At 43.8% G+C, this 18,527-nt stretch overlaps 1 protein-coding gene across 2 annotated transcripts; it reads right to left on the bottom strand.

The window, feature by feature from the left end:
* Positions 1-11,490: 11,490 nt before the first annotated feature.
* Positions 11,491-13,545, bottom strand: LOC115053301 (homeobox protein otx5-like). Of its 2 annotated transcripts, none has more exons than XM_029517892.1 (3): positions 13,404-13,545; positions 12,239-12,390; positions 11,491-12,129 (listed from the first exon to the last, which is right to left on the bottom strand). In XM_029517892.1, the coding sequence occupies exons 1-3, from the start codon at positions 13,543-13,545 to the stop codon at positions 11,491-11,493; spliced, it is 933 nt and encodes a 310-aa protein (XP_029373752.1). The 2 variants fall into 2 exon arrangements, with proteins under 2 accessions (XP_029373752.1, XP_029373753.1); XM_029517893.1 differs by having other exon boundaries at positions 13,446-13,545.
* Positions 13,546-18,527: the final 4,982 nt, after the last annotated feature.

Here is an 18,527-nt window from a genome sequence, read left to right as displayed (position 1 = left end):
CTACAGGCTCATCAATAAATACATAATACTGTGGAGAAGTATGTTTGGTTTTTTCAGTGTAAAGTTTTCTTATATTCCAGATTAATTGCATGTACAGTGAAATATCTCAAGGCTCGTGAAAACAGAAAAAGAAGTATCTCAAAATATTAAAACGCTGGCTGAGATTAATCAAAAATATTGTACTTTTTTTGAGCTGCAGCTTGAAGTACTGGAGCCTTCAGTTTAATAGCAGCTACAATCTCAAAGTGAAACCATATTTACCACAAGATGGCAGTAAAACACTGTAAATTAAACTACAAGCTCCTGACATGTACAAATTTGTATCATTTCTTTATACAAATTGACTTTCAAAAGGGATTTATACTTCTGGATCCATTTTGAACGAACATAACGTAACAATAACATCAGATTTCATAATTTACACATTTCTTGTGATGATGAATGACTGATAAGTGACCTCTTTGCACATTGTTTTATTCTGGCGGGATAATTTTGTATGCCACACAGACAGACAAACACAAATACAATTAATATCGATTTCTGGACAGACATCATTCCCCTCATCAGTGTTTAATTTCATCCTTCTACTTCCTTGATTAAAAGGGATAAAGCCATGCCCTCAGCCATATTCATTACAATGGAGCACACACACACACACACATGTCACTGTGGCCTCAGTAATACTCATTACAATGAAACACACATAGACAAACAAACATTTAATCAAACACTAGCCCTTAATCCTGTTGTTTTGAATGGGCAGCACAGTTACGGCGGTGTGGACACACACACACACACACACACACACAGTCAACCAGTCGCTCTACCTGGGTGAGGACCAGCAGCTTGGCCTCCATCCAGTTAAGTGGTTTTTATTTTTATTTTATTTATTTTTTTTTTTTTCAGTGAGCCCTAAACTCAATCAGTCAAATAAAAATAACAATCGTCACGCTCACCTAAGTTGTCAATCAAGTCAGGAGGACAACATCAGTCGTTGACATCAAGCTGTCAAACCTGATGAATCTGAAACTCTTAAAAAAAGATGAATCATAATTTATTATTATTGTTGTTGGTGTTTGTCATTTTTGAGTTTAAAACCGCGACATTTCAAAAATTCATACAAAGCCTTTGGACAGCCATGCTTTGGTTACCATGACAACACGTCTTCTCTTCTCTCAGTGACTGACACATGTTGTCTCCTCAGGTTTGCGGCAGAAGGATGACGGAAGACGACTGAAGGCGTCCTGACTGTCCCAGACTTCCCCCCCCACAGATGTGGATGTGGCTCAGGATGGTTTGATCCCCAGCTCATCCACGTCACACGTCGAGGTGTCCCTGGGTCCAAACTGAGAAGACTGACTACAGCATATTTAACTCTGCTGAGCTTCATCACAGGAGACACTTGAAGACACAGACAGGATTTCTGCGGCATTCTCGAAAACCTCTCTGCATCACTTGTTTCAGGTTTTTGGCGTTCATTGTGATTTAGACAAAAAAAACTATATTCTGAAATGTATTCGCCCGTTCGACTGAAAGTGAGTGAGCTGAACACAACGTGAGCCCCTCGTGGTTTGATCAGGGTGGAGTCATCTTTCATAAACATGGGGGCGATGAAGTGGAGCAGCATCTCATGACACTGTGATGATGTGACCGCCTATAAGCAGCAATCTGCCCTAATTGTTGAGCATATAATGGACCATACATGCCTGTGCATATGAATAAGTATGTGTCGGTATTTTTTTTCTAATTGTATGTCTTTGTGTGTGTGTGTGTGTGTGTGTGTGTGTGTGCGCGTCTACAACTGTGTGTTCACCTTCCCCAAGGTCTGCATAGTGGCGCTCCATCTGTGGCACTCTGGGGATTACAGCCAATCTGTCTGTCTGCCGCTCAAAGTGCTGACCGTCAGACCAGCACCAGATTAACACAGTGCTGGGATTGGGGGGGTATGAGCCAGGAGATGGGGGGGATGGGTGGAGGAGAGAGATGGATGGATGCTGAAGAAAAGAGAGAGAGAGACGGGGGAAGGTGGGGGGGTGGAGGCAGGTTGAGAGGTCACCCCCAGATTAGTACACAACTGGTACAGTGTGTTAATGTGTGTGTTGCTGTGTGATTGGGGAGGGAGGGGGGCCGATTGGCATCAGATGGAGATAGGACAGGACAGAAGGGGAAGGAGGAAGACGGGCAGATGTATATGATGAGATGGTGGTTGTGTGTGTGTGTGTGTGTGTGTGTGTGTGTGTGTGTGTGTGTGTTTGGGGGTGTTTCTTTTAACACAAATCCTTAATGGAATGGGGAGTTGATAAAAAAAAAAAAACTTTTCAAAAACTGGCTAAGTGCTGCTGAGGCAGACAGAGACACCTTCAGGCCTTCAAGCTGCTTCAGATAAACCCAAACCTGCCAACGCTGAACCGGTTTACACATCAACAACAATCACTGTGGAGTAAAAGCATCAGCGATAGAATAATGACACCATCTGCTCTAGTTGGTTCCTTCGCCTTCACGACCAAGTTGGAAAATAAATGTTCAATTTAAAGTGAAATGCTTTGGGTTGTTTCTTTGTTTGGACAATAACTAAACAACTCTGCATTGGTGAACTCATCGTCAGTCGATTTGGACCGAAGTGTTTAAATATAAATGGGTAAAGTTGATTCGTACATTAAGTTGCTGTGCCACAGAGAAACTTAAATTCTAGCCTTGAGGTTGGACAGTCACTCTGCTCAGACTAGTTCCAGGTTCCAGGTAAATTCTGTTTCTCTCGTCAAACTGACTTTTTTCTTTTGACCACAAAAATCTGATCAATTCGTCTTTGAGTCCAAGTGAAGGTTGGTACTAAAGCCAGGATGGTGTTCTGTGAGGTCACCTTTGACCTCCAAAATCTAACCTGTTCATCCTTGAAATGTGAAGAAATTCTCTCACACAACTACGACCAACCCATGCTAAATTCGACCAATCAGAAAAAGGCTCCGACCTCTCATGGCAACCTTTGACCTTTAACCCGTACACCATAACAATCTAAGCACTTCGTTGTTGAGTCCAGGCGAAGTTTTCTCCAAATTAGTAGAAATTCGCTTCAAGCTTTAGTGGAATCTCAAGTTTATGATCGGCCACGACTGAGAGCAGAAAAGATGAGTGCACCACGGAGATTATTGTATTGTACTAGTGCACAAAGAGGCATGGTGAGTTAAGGGGGTGGGAAACCTGACGGTGGGGACGTTTCCAGAATTGCTCCCAGGGATCAGCGATGTTCAGCCATTAGCACAACCTGGCAGTCGAGTAGCAACACAGCAGGTTTCAGCACAGACACACAGCGATTAAAAAGAAGAGATGAAATCCCGACAATACACCGTGTTTCTGTCATCTACAGTATTTTTTGTGTATAGTCACAGATGATGATGCCAGCTGCTCTGCGCACACAGAAAACCACAATTTCATGGTGCTCATCTGATTCAGTGTTAATTGTAAGTTATCCCGTTACAAGTTCATGCCTGATGATCTTGAAGATTGTGTTATTTCCCTTAAATCCAGCAGAAGAGCTCTTTGAGTGCAGGGAGCTTTCTGGAAGCTTTGCTCAGAATCGGACTTCATTCCTTTGCCCCCCAAAAGAAGCAGATTGTGCTTTGATTCTCTTTCCATGACTGTCTTCTACTGACGCACAACACAAAAGTTACACATTTCCCACATTCCGCACAAATCCTGTTCTGCCTATTCTAACTAATATGATCACATTTTAGGAGTGGAGAGTTTGTTAGTCTGTGTGTGTCTGTGTGTGTGCGCCGCGGCCTGTGTTTCTCAGGCCATGTGCTTCTCCAGTCACACTCCTACCAGAAACAAGAAGGGAGGGAGGGCAGAACATACACAACTCTCTGTAAACAAACACACACACACCACACACGATACATGCTTGTCTCTCAACAGCGCCACCTAATGACCACTTTTTTTATTACACGACTCACAGTAAATACAATAACACATATTATTGCTATTTTTAACTAAATATAAACCTAATTTTGTTCAAAAATAAATCAAAGGTATATGATTAAAAACTGTAATTATCCTACTAGACAAACAAAACAAGGAAATTATGTGAAATTAAATAAAATTAGTTTTATTTTACAATGAAAGAAATTAGATACCTCCTTAAAAAAACATATATATATACAAACACTTGGAAATGGACAGCGTGTTAAATGTAAGATTGCACAATTTATGCAATCATGCAACAGAGAAACTGTTTCCAGCCTTGAAGTTTTTGGTTTGATAAACAGAAAGTGTTAATCCACAACAAAGGCATCGAAGTCCAGTATATATTTGTGCGATTGTGAGGCTGCTGAACAGTCACAAACAGTCTGCTGTGTTTGTTGTTGACGTGTAAATGGCCCCTGAGTCACAGGGATGTAACAAACATGTTGACTTGTTGTTTCCAGAGTGGTTGTGTGTGTGTGTGTGTGCGTGCATTAGTGTGTTTCTGACTAATATTTAGCAACTTTCTGGAGGCCCCCTGACCCCTCCACCCCATCAGTGTGTGATTGGTCGGTGGCTCGCCCATCAAGGATTAGACCATGTTTCCCCACTTTACGTCCGCTGTTCCTCTCTCTCTCTCTCTCCTCTTTCCCATTTCTCTTTCTCCCCACATCACATGATCCCGTTACATCACGGGATTGAGGTCAGAGCTGGATTAGGGCGAGCGAGCGAGCAAGAGAGGCAACGCTGGAATTACTGAAAGTGGAGGAGGAGAAGTGTGTGTGCATACATGTGTATATATGTTTGGATGTGTGTGCGCTCAGATGGCCCACAGATAAAGACAGGACGATAAAAAGAGAGAGAGGGAAATGGTGACTGACTGAGTGAGACAAAGAAAGAGGAGGAAGCACAGGAAAGCTGAGAGAGAGGGGGGATGAAGATATGATGGGGTTTAAACTGAGAGCAGGTCTGATTATCTAAACGCTCTGAAGCGTGCTGAAAAAGTGAAGCTTTTTAAGGATAAAACAAACGTGTGGTCGTTCTCCAGAAGGTGAAAGGAGAAAACAGCAAAGGTCGAACACTCGGGGAGGAACTCTGAGACTCACAAAACACCTGGTTTTATTTTCCTTACTGAAATGATCCAGTCTTCTAACTATGAGCTCACACTTTTGGCTGTATGGCTGAGTATTGAAGCTTTACAGCAGTAAACAGTGTAGGTGTCAACGTCTCTGCCCCCCCCCCCATCCCCCCTGCATTTTCGGGTTATGGAGGTCAAAGGTTAAAAGTCCACATGGGGTTAGGGTTAGGGTTAGAGTGAACCTGGTCGGCACTAAGGAGGTCCTGGGTTCTGGGTGGACTTTGCCTTCCAAAGACACGATGGTGGGGTGGGTGACCTGTCAGTGACATCACGTCTGTCTTTACTCATTCAAAAATATATTTCCTGACTTTATGTCTATTTGATCATTTCACTTTGTTATCAAGATCTAAATCAGTGATTCTCAAGTCAAATGAAACCATTTTGTTTTAATGAAAATTAAATTTTTCTAGTTTGTGTCTCTCAGATGTCATTTCACACATCATTTTCTTGCACTTATTTTAATACGGAAGGTTGCACATGCAGAGTTAAAATGTATTTTACTTTCATAGCTGACACTTGGTGCATGACAGTAATCCGGCGTGTGTGCGTTCTGGACTGTAAAGGTCCAGGTAGGCGGCAGGTGAAAAAAAAAAAAGTATCTGATGCCGATGCTGTTAAAGTTGAATGTTGGGATCTTAAATTAACGCTGCACTGACACGGCAGAGATCAGACTGAACCTGTGAAAGAAAGATTACAGATTAGATGACATCTCACTGCCTTGAAATGGAAATTGGAGGAAATCTGAGGTTCCATACATGCTCATAGTTGCTGGACTTCATTTGTATTATGTTTTCCTTTTTTTGTTGTTGTTATTTTTATTTGCAAGAGGTCAAAGTTTAACTAAGAATGCTTTCTGTCCCATGATGCACTTGGTCTGTGAGAGCATCTGTCACAAAGGGAACATTGGAACCAATTTGTCATCTGGAGAGGGAGAAGGCTTTAATCCCACCGCCGATGAAAATAGAAATGTCCAGAGAGAGATCGACGTAGGAGCGGAGAGATGATGAGGGAGTGACAACCTGGAGTAGAAGAAGAGGAGGAAGAGGAGGACGGGAAGGAGGAGGAAGAGGGAGACTGTAATCCCGTCTAATTCACTTAGTGTTGCGCTGAGGGAGCAGGACACTAAGAGGATTTGGGACATTCTCTAAATTAGATCAGCAAGAATAACAAACTGCAAGGAGAAGTGAAGTGGAGGGAACGAGGGATCACATGGGGAGGAAGGAGGCGCTGAAGGAGCCACTGAAGGAGGCACTGAAGGAGGCACTGAAGGAGGCGCTGAAGGAGCCACTGAAGGAGGCGCTGAAGGAGCCACTGAAGGAGCCACTGAAGGAGGCGCTGAAGGAGGCACTGAAGAAGCCACTGAAGGAGCCACTGAAGGAGCCACTGAAGGAGCCGCTGAAGGAGGCACTGAAGGTGGCACTGAAGGAGGCACTGAAGGTGGCACTGAAGGAGGCGCTGAAGGAGGCACTGAAGGAGGCGCTGAAGGAGGCGCTGAAGGAGGCACTGAAGGAGGCGCTGAGGGAGGCGTTGAAGGAGGCGCTGAAGGAGCCACTGAAGGAGCCACTGAAGGAGGCACTGAAGGAGGCGCTGAAGGAGCCACTGAAGGAGCCACTGAAGGAGGCACTGAAGGAGCCGCTGAAGGAGGCGCTGAAGGAGGCGCTGAAGGAGGCGTTGAAGGAGGCACTGAAGGAGGCGTTGAAGGAGGCACTGAAGGAGGCGCTGAAGGAGGCGTTGAAGGAGGCACTGAAGGAGGCGTTGAAGGAGGCACTGAAGGAGGCGCTGAAGGAGGCACTGAAGGAGGCGCTGAAGGAGGCGCTGAAGGAGGCGCTGAAGGAGCCACTGAAGGAGGCACTGAAGGAGGCCAGGTGTATGGAGAAGGTGGAAAAGTCAGATCCAACCAGAAAAAATTCGAATGAATCCGCTGATGGAGGAAGAAAAAGTAGCAGCCAGGTTGAATCACTTTGATGCGCTGCAGTTTATATTTACAGCAGCTGCCTGTGAGCAAGGCATTAAGTTCCCCCGTTTTACCTGAAACACTCGTCTCAGTGTCTCAGATCACATTTCTGTGTGACGCTCCAAAGCCAAACCGCTCCCATAATCCAGGCAACTGTTTTAGTCCAACATATCATTAATCTGCAGCTCTAAACTCTGACTTTTACTATTAGTGATATTAACTAGGTGTTAAGTTGTAATCTGCAGTAAAGCCCTTAGCAGAAGTGTATGCTGAGGTTGACAGTGGCTGGTTGATCCATTCATACTGTAATACTGATCCTGTTACCACCGCTAGCTGCAGATCAATCTCCCCTACTTACAGCGCACAACACTGTGATTAACACAACTACAAATCTTATTTAACGACTGAAGCCAATTTCCAGGTTGTTTCATGACTCCTCAGTGTGATTATTGATTTGATATTATCTACAGAGGCATCAGTAACACAGAGGACCATCTAAAATGTTCAGTCTGAACAGAATATTATTCAAATACAGTCAGCGTGTAGGAGGAAAACAGTTTGCTCGGCTTTTTACATTAAAATCAGAATTGAAAGAAAGTTTGAGGTGGACTGATACAGTTTACAGGTTTACATCATTCAATCGATGAAGTAACCAAAAAAAAAGAAAGCATGAATCAAAATTAAAGGTTTACACAAATTTTTTTTCTTTTTGTCTTTGGAATTCACTCAGTTTTGTGAAGTTTAAGAACTAACTGCTGTGCATATTCATTCTTTGTTGCGTGACGCAGCTGTGAAACTGTGTAAAGAACAAACTAAAGACCATTTAAGACCCGACATTATGAAAACAGAGTTCATCTGTTTTGGATGTGTGCATTAATGCACTAAATGTCTATCAGGTCTTATGATGTCCTGCGTAAACAAAACCGGCCTTGAAATTTGAGCTGCATCCATACATGTGTGCGTGTGTATGTGTGTTTGGGCGTGTGCTGGGCGCGTGCACGCTCGCCGGCGTTGGGATTAAGAATCGATTAAGAGGAAACTGGACTGCGGGCAGGCGGGGTGGGGGGGGGGGCTGATGGGAAGGCTGGTGGGCTCTGGCAGCAGCAGCAGCCTGAGGCCTGATTACAGCCTCTGCTTCCAGAGCAGCCCGGCCACCAGCTTGTTTGTGGGGGATTAGAGAGAGGAAAGAAATGAATCATATTTCTAAGTCCTGAGTGTATCTGAGTCTGTACTTCACAGTCCATATGCTGCTTCTGGGGGATTATGGGGGCTGGGGGGGGCTGCTCTCTATGTATCTATTCATCTATCTATCTATCTACCTATCGCCCGTCCTTCTGTTACGTCCAACAACATGCAGGACGCGCAGCACAAAGTCCCAGTGATCTGGACGGAGTGTGTGTCTGTCTGTGACTGTGTTTCTTTGTAATGACCCCCCAACCAGCATTTCGGTGGTCAAGTGCGAGACCAGCAGGTTCAGCTTCCGCTCAGATGTGATGTCAGATCACAGCTGTTGGTTTTCATACAGAATGGACTGTGGCGGAAAAACGATTCACGCCGGACGCAGAGCAAACACTGGTGTTTTGTTCATGTGCCATCTATCAGCGCCACCCGTTTTCGTCCAATCACAGCCTGACGCTGGGACTTCCCGTCCATCAGTTGTAATCCGGCAAACTTTCATTCATTCATGAGTCACCTCCACCTGAGGTACCCGACCATCTCACGGAGATGTTCCCGCTCTCAGGCTCCATTTCCTCATGACCTCCACCACAGTCCAGGCTGATTGGATGGAACCGAAGCCTACGGAGTCACTTCCTGTCCGGGTCGAAGAACTGACGTCTTCATGTCTTCATTAAGAAATGAAATGAGCGTAGGCCAACGTGAGGCACAATGTGAGTCTGTGTGCCATTTAATACAGCCCTGGACAAAAACTGTGTGGCGGTTGTGTGTAGTTGAGATCAGAGCGAAGGCTGGTAGTCACTTCTGCGTACTGACAGGTTGGATGGTTATCATGCTGACGGGTGATTTTACAATCCGTAGCTGTTTATATTCTGACCGAGAGGTTGGAAATATAAGATGTAAATCAACGAAGCAAATCACAAACTTCACTCAAAAGCATCAGTCAACAACGATCCTTTTGTATTACGTTATTCTTTGTGATCAAAAGTGTGTTGTATTTGCACCACTTGCTCTGCGATATGAAGCATCCCCAACATGATGCCGACAGGCGGCCGAAAACCTTTTCATGCTCTGCTCTTCTCACAAACTGACCTTCTGGCCTCTTTGGTGGAGAAACATCCAGCAATCCCAAAATAATCTGCACATCTCTGGTACTTCAGTTTGGGGCTGGCGGAGCAGCACCCAGTATTATGGTTAGATCTAATCTGTTCTCTGTCCTCTCTGCCCGAGTGCCTCTCATCTCCGCCTTATGCAGACTCAACCTCTTGTATGGATTAGTGGAACACTCCCAGAAATGGATTCCCGCTCTCTCTCTCCGTCAACATCCGACCGACCTAAAGGCTCCAACCACTTACAGAACACAATGAGTTTTAATGAAGTTGTTTTAATGTCTCAGAAACATCATGGCTAGCTAGCATTGCAGTGGTGAGACTGGCCAAACACAGGAGACAAATGAAATATACAAAATAATTCATGGCAGAAAAATAAGCAGAGAAGATTATAGTAACGCAAAAGATAAAAGTACAGTAAGTGATTAAGCATAAACAGCATTGGATCCTATTACTGCTACTTTCATTGGATAAACCCCTGAGTTTGAAAAAAAAAAAGAAAAAAGAAAAAACAGAAGTAGAAACCAGAAAAATATAAACAGAAAAAAATAGAAAGTTGGCAGTTTTCTAGAAAGTAAGAAAGAGAGAATCTTTTGGGTGGAGCGCCTGCGTAACAACACACCGCTGATACCGGACGTGATTGCATTTTCAAGTTTTAATATTTACAAAATAACAACAAAAAGAATATTAGCAGTGTCCGTGTGAGCTGAAGACATAATATTAATGATGATAGTAATAATACTGATAATAATAATAATAATAATAATGATGTCAACTTCAAAACAAATTACCACAATTTTTACTTCAACAAACTCACAATTTTTTAAAGAAACATAATGTTTAAGTCTAATACAAAAAGAAAAATAATTATTAAACAATACATCAAAACACATAAAGTGGTACCCATCACATCTTTACAGGTTGGAAGTGAGAGAGGCACCAAACTCTCTGTGCAAAGGGGGTGGGGGGCAGCAAGGCGGCCCAGTCCCTTCCTTTTCTCCGGTGCAGCCTTCTCTCACATCAAACATTTCACTGGAGCAGTGAAAAAACGGCAACAAAAAAAAAAGAAAATAAAAACATGACAAGTAATTTGTAGATTCAAGAACCGCTTCAACAATCCTCTAACTGTGAGATGGAAAGGAGAGTGGGGGTGGGGGGGTAAAGGAGGGGGGGGCTGCCTAGAACCACAATGTGACCATTGTTGCCCAAATTGCCTGGAAGTGATCCTATTAAACCAACGATGTACAAACCATTCGGTTCCAGATTAGAACCACGTTCAAAGGCAACAGGTTTGGACTGCAGTTACTTCGGCGACCAACTCGACCCCCCCCCCCCCCCCCCCCCCCCCAACCAGGCCGCAGGGGGTCAGCATCACACAAGGCTACTGAAAATCCTCCTACAGATTTCACATGGTACTGAATTAGACGTCTGCACGAGTTAGTGGAGCTGTTTGGCTCGAAGCTTTTTTGAGTCAGCTCAGTGAGGAAAAAGCAGCTTTACAGAAGAAATACATCGCGTGAAATTACGAGAGAAATTCTAGAAGGAAGAAATAAGAGAGACGCTCGGGCTCTTGTCAGTTAGAAACCTTAATTTCAAGGCTGTGTATGCGTTAAGTTTCAAATTTGGTCCAGCTCAAGGCCGGTCAAAGAGTTTCATCTCTATCAATCATAAAAAAAAATAAAAAAAAATCCATAAACACAAACTACAGCCATCGAACACAAGAATCCATCCTGCAAGTGGCCTCCTTCAGCTTCTTGTCGTCAGTCAATAGTTTAACTGTTTAAGCAGCGATTTGGGCTGGAGAATTAAAGCTGCTCCTCTTCCTCCGTGATTTGATTTTATTGTACAGATATTTGAATCCTCTTTGATTTCAGGGCTAATTTCGTTGCTGTTGAACTTAAAACCTCTATGTGATCTCTTTGTTACAATCACCAAGCCGAGCATCAACAGATTAGTTTACTCCCACTTTTATTTTTCTGAAAAATGAAGAGATTATTTCAGATTATTAACTCTAACTGATTTTGGTGTCCCAACTTTTCTTCCTTCTTCTAAAACCCACCAAAAAAAAAAAGCAATCTTGGGTTATTCACTCCACTTAGATTTTGTTTGATTTATCCCTGCACCCCCCCTCCCCACCTCCCACTTCTTGTTATTTACAAGACCTGGAACTTCCAGGAGTTCTGGTCTTTGTAGTCTAGACAGTCAGTGGCGTTGAAATTGAGCTTCCAGGCAGCTTGGTCTTTGTAGTCTAGACAGTCGACCGCTCCGAAGCCCAGCGAGGCCGCCGTGTAGCCCTGTGAGGACAGCGAGGCCGGGGACTGGCTGAGGGGCCCCCCCATGGAGGAGGCCGTGATGGGGCTCAGGGCCCCTCCGGTGCCCGACAGCTGCGGGTGCATGGGGGACAAGTAGGAGCTACAGTCCAGGCCGGTGAAGTAGGAGGAGGAGCCGGCGTAGCTCTGGCTGTAGGCCGGGGCCTGGGTGTAGGTCATGGGGTAGGTGGTGGTGCGCTGCATGCAGGGGGTGGTGGAGGCAGACAGGGGGTCTGGCAGCGGAGAGATGGAGGCCGGACTCCAGATGGACACCGTAGCGCTGGCTGAGCTGGAGCTCGGGGTGATGGCGGTGCCCGGGGGAGGGGGCGGTGGGCTGTAGGGTCCATTGGTGGGGTTGGCACTGGCCTCAGTGTTGGCCTCGCGGGCGGGGGACGCCTTCTTCTTGGGGGGCCGTGGTTTGGACTGGCCCGTGCTCTGCTGCTGCTGCTGGCGGCACTTGGCACGACGGTTCTTGAACCAAACCTGGACATTGACAGATTCATGGAGGACATAAAAAGTTTGAGAGGGAAGCTGTCAAACACTCTGCTGTAATATCCCACTTTGGCTCTGAGGTATCTGTCCGTGGTCTTACCTGGACTCTGGACTCCGGCAGGTTGATTTTCAAGGCCACCTCCTCCCTCATGAAGATGTCCGGGTAGCGCGTTTTGGCGAACAGAGCCTCCAGGATGTCCAGCTGTGCGCGTGTGAAGGTGGTGCGCTCCCGACGCTGTTTACGTGGAGTGCCTGCACAAAAATATCATCATTATTATTATTATTAGACTTCCTCTGTTATCTTTTTTAATAGAGCTTTGGAAATTCTTTACACACCGACCTGAAGTTCCGCTCTTTGGATCTCGACTACAAACATTACAATTATTATTTATGCGTTTAAATAAAATTTTTAAAATTTTGAATGCTCGCCTGTTGACATAGGAAATTATTTTTATTTCTGCCTCGCTTCACTTGAAATTTATATATATTTTAGTGGCTACAAAAGGAAAATATTATTATAATTTATATTAACTAGTGGCTGCATAATTCGTGCGCTTTATTTGACAGATTTTTTTTTATTTAATTATTACGTTTAAATCGAAATGAATTTTTTTTTATATTTCCTACAATTTGCATCAGAAATTGTGAGAGTTGAAACTCGGTGGATTCAAAGTGTGTAATCTGTGACACGCCTTCTGTCGTCGGTGCCAAAATCCTCCGCAGCATCGTTTTCATTCAAGCTCGGCCACAAAGCTGACAGATGCCGACCAGGTCGTGTATCCAAAGCGAACAATATAAAAAGTGTTCTATTTGTTCACGACTCCAGATTAAGGCACGACATAAAAACACAATGAGCATCCTCCTGTAAATAGGTTAGACTGCAGGAGCAACAGATTGGAGCCTGTTTTCACTTCAGTCCGTGTGAGAACGGGCTGCGTCTCCATTCACACGTTGATTTTTTTTTTACATGTAGTTTTTTGACTCTATAATCTGCATTTATAGGTCAAGTGAACACATGTTGTGATGGTGAAGAATCGCAGACTTTAATTCAACCAGATGAAGCGCGAAGTTCACAGATAAACAAAATAAAAAACATAATCTACATGTGAATTGTTTTTTTTTTGTTTCTTTCTTTCTTTCTACTGATAATTTTACGCAAAAGATTTGAAGTGAGTTGCTTCAGTATCAACATCTGATAACAAGCGTTGTGAATAGAGGGACATTTTAAAACGCATTTGAACACACACAGACACACACAAACACACACACACACAGACAGACAGTTGGAGTTCTCGGTTCGGACTTACTCGGGTATCCGACGGCGGCGGTGTGGAGCAGATCCATGCCCGGGCCGGACAGCGTTAACCCGTTCACGGCGTAATGGGGTTGCTTAATGTAGGACATCATGCCTCCTGCCGGCTTTAAAACACTCCCTCACTCCCTCACTCTCTCTCTCCTTCTCTCTGACCGGGGGCCGGGTCTCCGAGCTATTCTCTGGGGGGTGTCGCTATCTCTCTTCCTCTTCCTCTCTCTCTCTCTCTCTCTCTCTCTCTCCCTCCCTCCCTCTCTTTTTATATTTTCCTCTGACTTGTTTGTCACTTTGTTGTTGTTTTTTTTTCCTTTGCTGCCCCCCCCCCCACCCCTTTTCTTTTACTACTTTTGTAAACTAGTACGGTCCAGTCAACTTTTACAACCTGGTGCGTAAAAAACGCATCAGATTCATGAAGCCGGAGTGTATTTAAAGTTTCCTCTAACAACAATAACAACAACAGAAATCAAGCAAGCTCTACAATTAAAGGAGCCTCTTTATAAAAAAACAACAACAACAACAAACTGGATGAAGGTTAACTGGACAAGACTCGTGCTGTGATACTCTCCAACCAAGTCGCGCGTAATTTGCGCTACGCACCGATGTCGCCAGGTGAAAAATGCCAGAGATAAAAAATAATAATAATAATAATAAAAAAAACAAACAAACAAACAAACAGAAAGCAGTTCCAAGACAGCTGCGGGCTGACGGGTGCTGAAACAAGCAGGAGGCCCCTGACGGTTCCTGAGGTCAGGATGCGGATCTGCAGGTTGGACAAGTGAGGCGAACAAGAGGAGACTGGCTAATTAGAAGTAACTTCGTACCCAAGTAGACACGCAGGGCCCTCCCCCCCTCTCCCTCCCTCTCCCTCCCTCACTCCGTTTTTCTCTCTCTCTCTCACGTGGGCGCGCTCACCCAAACGCGCGCGCACACACCCATACCGTCATTATACGGTGGACCTGCAGAGCCTCATATGACGCAATAAGGATGATCATTTAACTGGAAACTGTCTCCAGATTTAGTTTAAATTTCTCTCTCTTTTTTTTATTAGTTGTAAAGTTTGTATAATGATCCAAACAGCACACAGATGTTGAAGAGCCACACTTAAAGATCCATAAAGACACTTTCCCTGGTTCCTGAATTTTCACCGAACCCCAAAAACCACCTTCTTCTGTTCGAGCCTTTCTTAATTGTTCTGAACAATTTTCGAAATTGGCCTCCCAAAAATAATTAGACGGCCGAGCAAGAGTGTGGAGGCCGAGGCAGAGGGGGCACAGGCCGGATTAAAAGAAACACAAAGACCGCGTTGTTCTGCTTACAAATCCCCTCCTGATCCTCAACATGCTCCCTTCGGCCCAATCAGCCATTCATAATAAAGCCATTCAATAATAATAATAATAATAATAATAATAATAATAATAATAATAATTAGATGTAGGCATATGTCATTTTACCTTCACTATCTAGACTGACAAATATAATGATGCAGATGAAGAAAGCTGGAACAACAGAAATACAATTTAAAAGTCAAATACTCGATGAAGTTAATTATTTTTTACTGACATTGTTTGAGGTCACATTTGAATTTTTGTGTATTTTTGCCTTTTCAAATAATTTACATAAACTTGTGGTACAATTTAAAGCACTATAATAAATCTAGTCCCATAAGATGACGAATAAAATACTAATTTCTGCAGCTGCTTGTCCGGGATGGTCTTGATTTGAATTAATTTATTTATTTATTCATTCATTCATTCATTTGCTTGTTTTTGTCTGACTCCCCTGATTGTTTGTGTGTGTGTGTGTGTGTGTGTGTGTGTGTGTGTCTTCTCTCCGGGCCAGTTCGGCCTGTGCCATCTTCTGCGGCGAGACAATTTCCCTGCGTCCAAAGCCGATTCTCTGCGCTTGTTAATTGAATCGGATTTCTTATAGTTTTAAAATCCACACACACACACACACACACACACACACACACGGACACACACAGACCCATGTAGCTACAGCCCAAACTGTATAAGGGGTTTATCCAGCTCTGTAAAGCCAAAGCGGAGATATAAAGACACACACCGACAGACAGACACTTTACCGGCGAGTTTGACCGTTTTCTAAATCTCCAATAAATTGTGTTCACCAGCTGAGGTGAGTGTGTGTGTGTCCTGTTGGAGTGTGGTGGGCCTTTGTGTGTGTGTGTGTATTGTCTGGATATTGTCGGTCTCCACTGGACGCCTCACCTGCTCCGCATCCAGGTACGCTTTATTTATTCGATTGTTTATTTGTTTGTTTTTGTGTTGTTGCGGCTGAATTAGCCGTTCAGGTCAGATAGGCCTCCGGTGTGTGTGTGTGTGTGTGTGGGGGGGGGGGGGGGGGGGGGGGGCTGAAAGTGACAGAAGAAGAAGAAGAAGGGGGGAAAAAACGGCGGGAATAGCCGCAGACCTCGTCCATGCGCGCGACCCCGCTCTGCACGCGCACACGTCGCGCGCCCGCCTCTCGGACTCTGCGTTTGTTTCCTATCAAATAACAAAACGTGTCTTTTCTGATCCCAGCAAGGCTTCTATGTTAGCGTTAAAGTTTTAATTAAGGATAAAAAAAATAAGTCATTGAGAAAAACTTCTTAGCTTTTCGAAAACTACTTTTTTTTCCATTTCTCAGAAGCTTCTTTGTTATGTTATTGACTAAAAAAAAAAAAAAGTAGACCTCAATCAAATAGCAATTTGTCCATTATCAATGAATAAAACATGAGAACTGAAATCTGATTAAATCAATTAAAGTAAATCTTCCACACAAATATTACGTTGTTAAAATGCAAAAAAGTAAATAAAAGTGGGAAATTAACTTTGCTTCTAAGTAATGGTTAAATATTTTCCAATGGCAACATTGAATAATATTTAGGCACCGTGCCTGCAGTATAAATATCACTGTAAACCTAAAATGAAAGGTACTTATCCTTCACCAAATAAACACTACCACAGTGGCGGTACCATTATTCAAATTATCCTGCTGTTTTTTTTATACAGGGCATATATGTAATTATACAGGTAGGCCATAAGATAAGTACAATGTATTAAATGTCAACAATATGCATTAATGTTGCATGACATGTGATGTTTTCTGGGTTGTTTGTGTGCAAATTGTTCCGTGATGACGGACTGCTGGTAGGCTGGATGCACTAGGACCCAGAGCAGGAGCAAATTAAGGACAACCAGCACATAAGAAGCTTAGTACCTTTAATCTACACACACACACACACACACACAGCATTTCATAAACATCCTATTTTGAAACAAGCACGCATACTCATCTCAAAGGCAAACACAGCCATTGTATTTTCATTCAGTTTTAATTTTCTCCAAACTCTTTTATTCCCCTTGTTGACCCTAACTTCCATTCCACTTTGGTGGAGAAAATTTGCCCCACATGTGGCACGATTTCCTGTTATCCCGTTCCCTCCAGTCGGCGTCCTTCAGTGAACCGAGGCCTCAAGTGCAAACTCACTCATTCTAGACAATTAAAAATTGAGAAAACAATTTGAGGACGCATCTGTTTGTTTGGAGCATTTTATAAATCACATCATCGGCCAGTTTCACTCTCAAATCATCTGCACAAACAAATGAAAAAGGATTTTCAACTGAATGGAAATGAAGTTTGTACTCATCATTCCGATGACCTTTCATGGTCCTAGGACATTTCTTCTTTTTTTTTTTTTTTTTTTTTTATTAAATCAAGACAAACTACAGGCCTAGCCTTTTTGTTTTTACTTTATATTTAGTAGTCAAACTAAAATTTCCCAGAATCCTCCCTGGTAAATAAACCTGTGCTGCTAGTTGTCAGTTGCAGACACATGAAAAGATCACTGATCATTTAGTGATTCATGACACGGTACATCCAAAAATACCTTAAACAAACAAACACGCACACACCAAACACAGTTTTCCAGCTGTCAAATAGCTCTGACATCATTTTGTTCGATACACACTGTTTATTTTTGCATGTCTGTGTGCACACTGTGTGTTTATGGTGTTTGTGTGTGTGTGTGTGTGTGTGTGTGAGTGAGACAGTCACACACTCACACACACGCACAGAGTTCAGCCGATTTATCATAATATGCTTTATCTGAAAAGTAAGTATCTTACCTCGGGATAAAGGGAGGAAAGAGGGGTTTGTGGCCAGATTGACAGAGCAAGGGTGGATGGAGAGAGCCGAGCGTTCGCTGCACAGGGACAGAGAGCGGGACCTTCCAACTCTGAGGCTGGATCGATCATTATTGATAAGGTAACTGAGCATCATGGGAAGGGGGAAGAAGCAGCGCTGATGCAGAAGGGCCAGTGTGTGCGAGTGAGGAGAGGCTGACTGACAGAGGAAATGACGATGCTGCCGACTGTGGGCGAACTGTTACTGGAGGAAACTGGGAGCAAAGTGGGAAAGGGGGAGGAAAGAAGGAAGAGTAGAGGAGTGTGATGATAAAACAGGGAAGAAATAAGTGGAGGGAAAGAGAGAGAGGGGCAGATGGGGAAGGGGGAGTATGGGAGGGGCATTGACACAAACCTTGTCTGAGCTTTCTGAAGTTTTTCGCTGTCAAACTGAATCTTCTCTACGCTAATTTTTATGCTACTTTGTAATTGAGGCTGGTTTGATTCTGAGCTTGAAGTATTAATCATGTTACTTCTGCTGCCTATATGCTTCATCAGCTAAAAACGTGCGTGAGTGTGTGTGTGTGTGTGTGTGTGTGTGAACTCCTCCTTAAAGTGATGTGAGGATTACTGTGTGTGTCCGGGCCAGACCATGTGTCTCTTTGCACTGCGCTCCTTCTCCAGCTAAAGTAACACAAAGGGCTATATGAAATGAAGCTCCCACGCTGCACACAGGTTGCGTGAACCTTGCTGTTACACCATCATGACATGCCATTAATGTACGTGTGTCACCGTGTATATGTGCAGCAGGATGCGGTTGTGTGTCCATTTAGAGGGATTTGGGCTGTCAGCAGTCTGTCATGGATTCAGGCTAAAGACTCGTGGTTGTTTATATAATGTTGAACACTATAAACAGTATACAAAGGGTTGTGTAAACGCTTATGTACATGATG

This window comes from Echeneis naucrates, chromosome 13 (assembly GCF_900963305.1).
Source record: "Echeneis naucrates chromosome 13, fEcheNa1.1, whole genome shotgun sequence".
Classification (NCBI taxonomy): Eukaryota; Metazoa; Chordata; class Actinopteri; order Carangiformes; family Echeneidae; genus Echeneis; species Echeneis naucrates.
The sequence above is the reverse complement of the archived record's forward strand: the minus strand, read 5'-3'. Positions and strand labels throughout refer to the sequence as shown.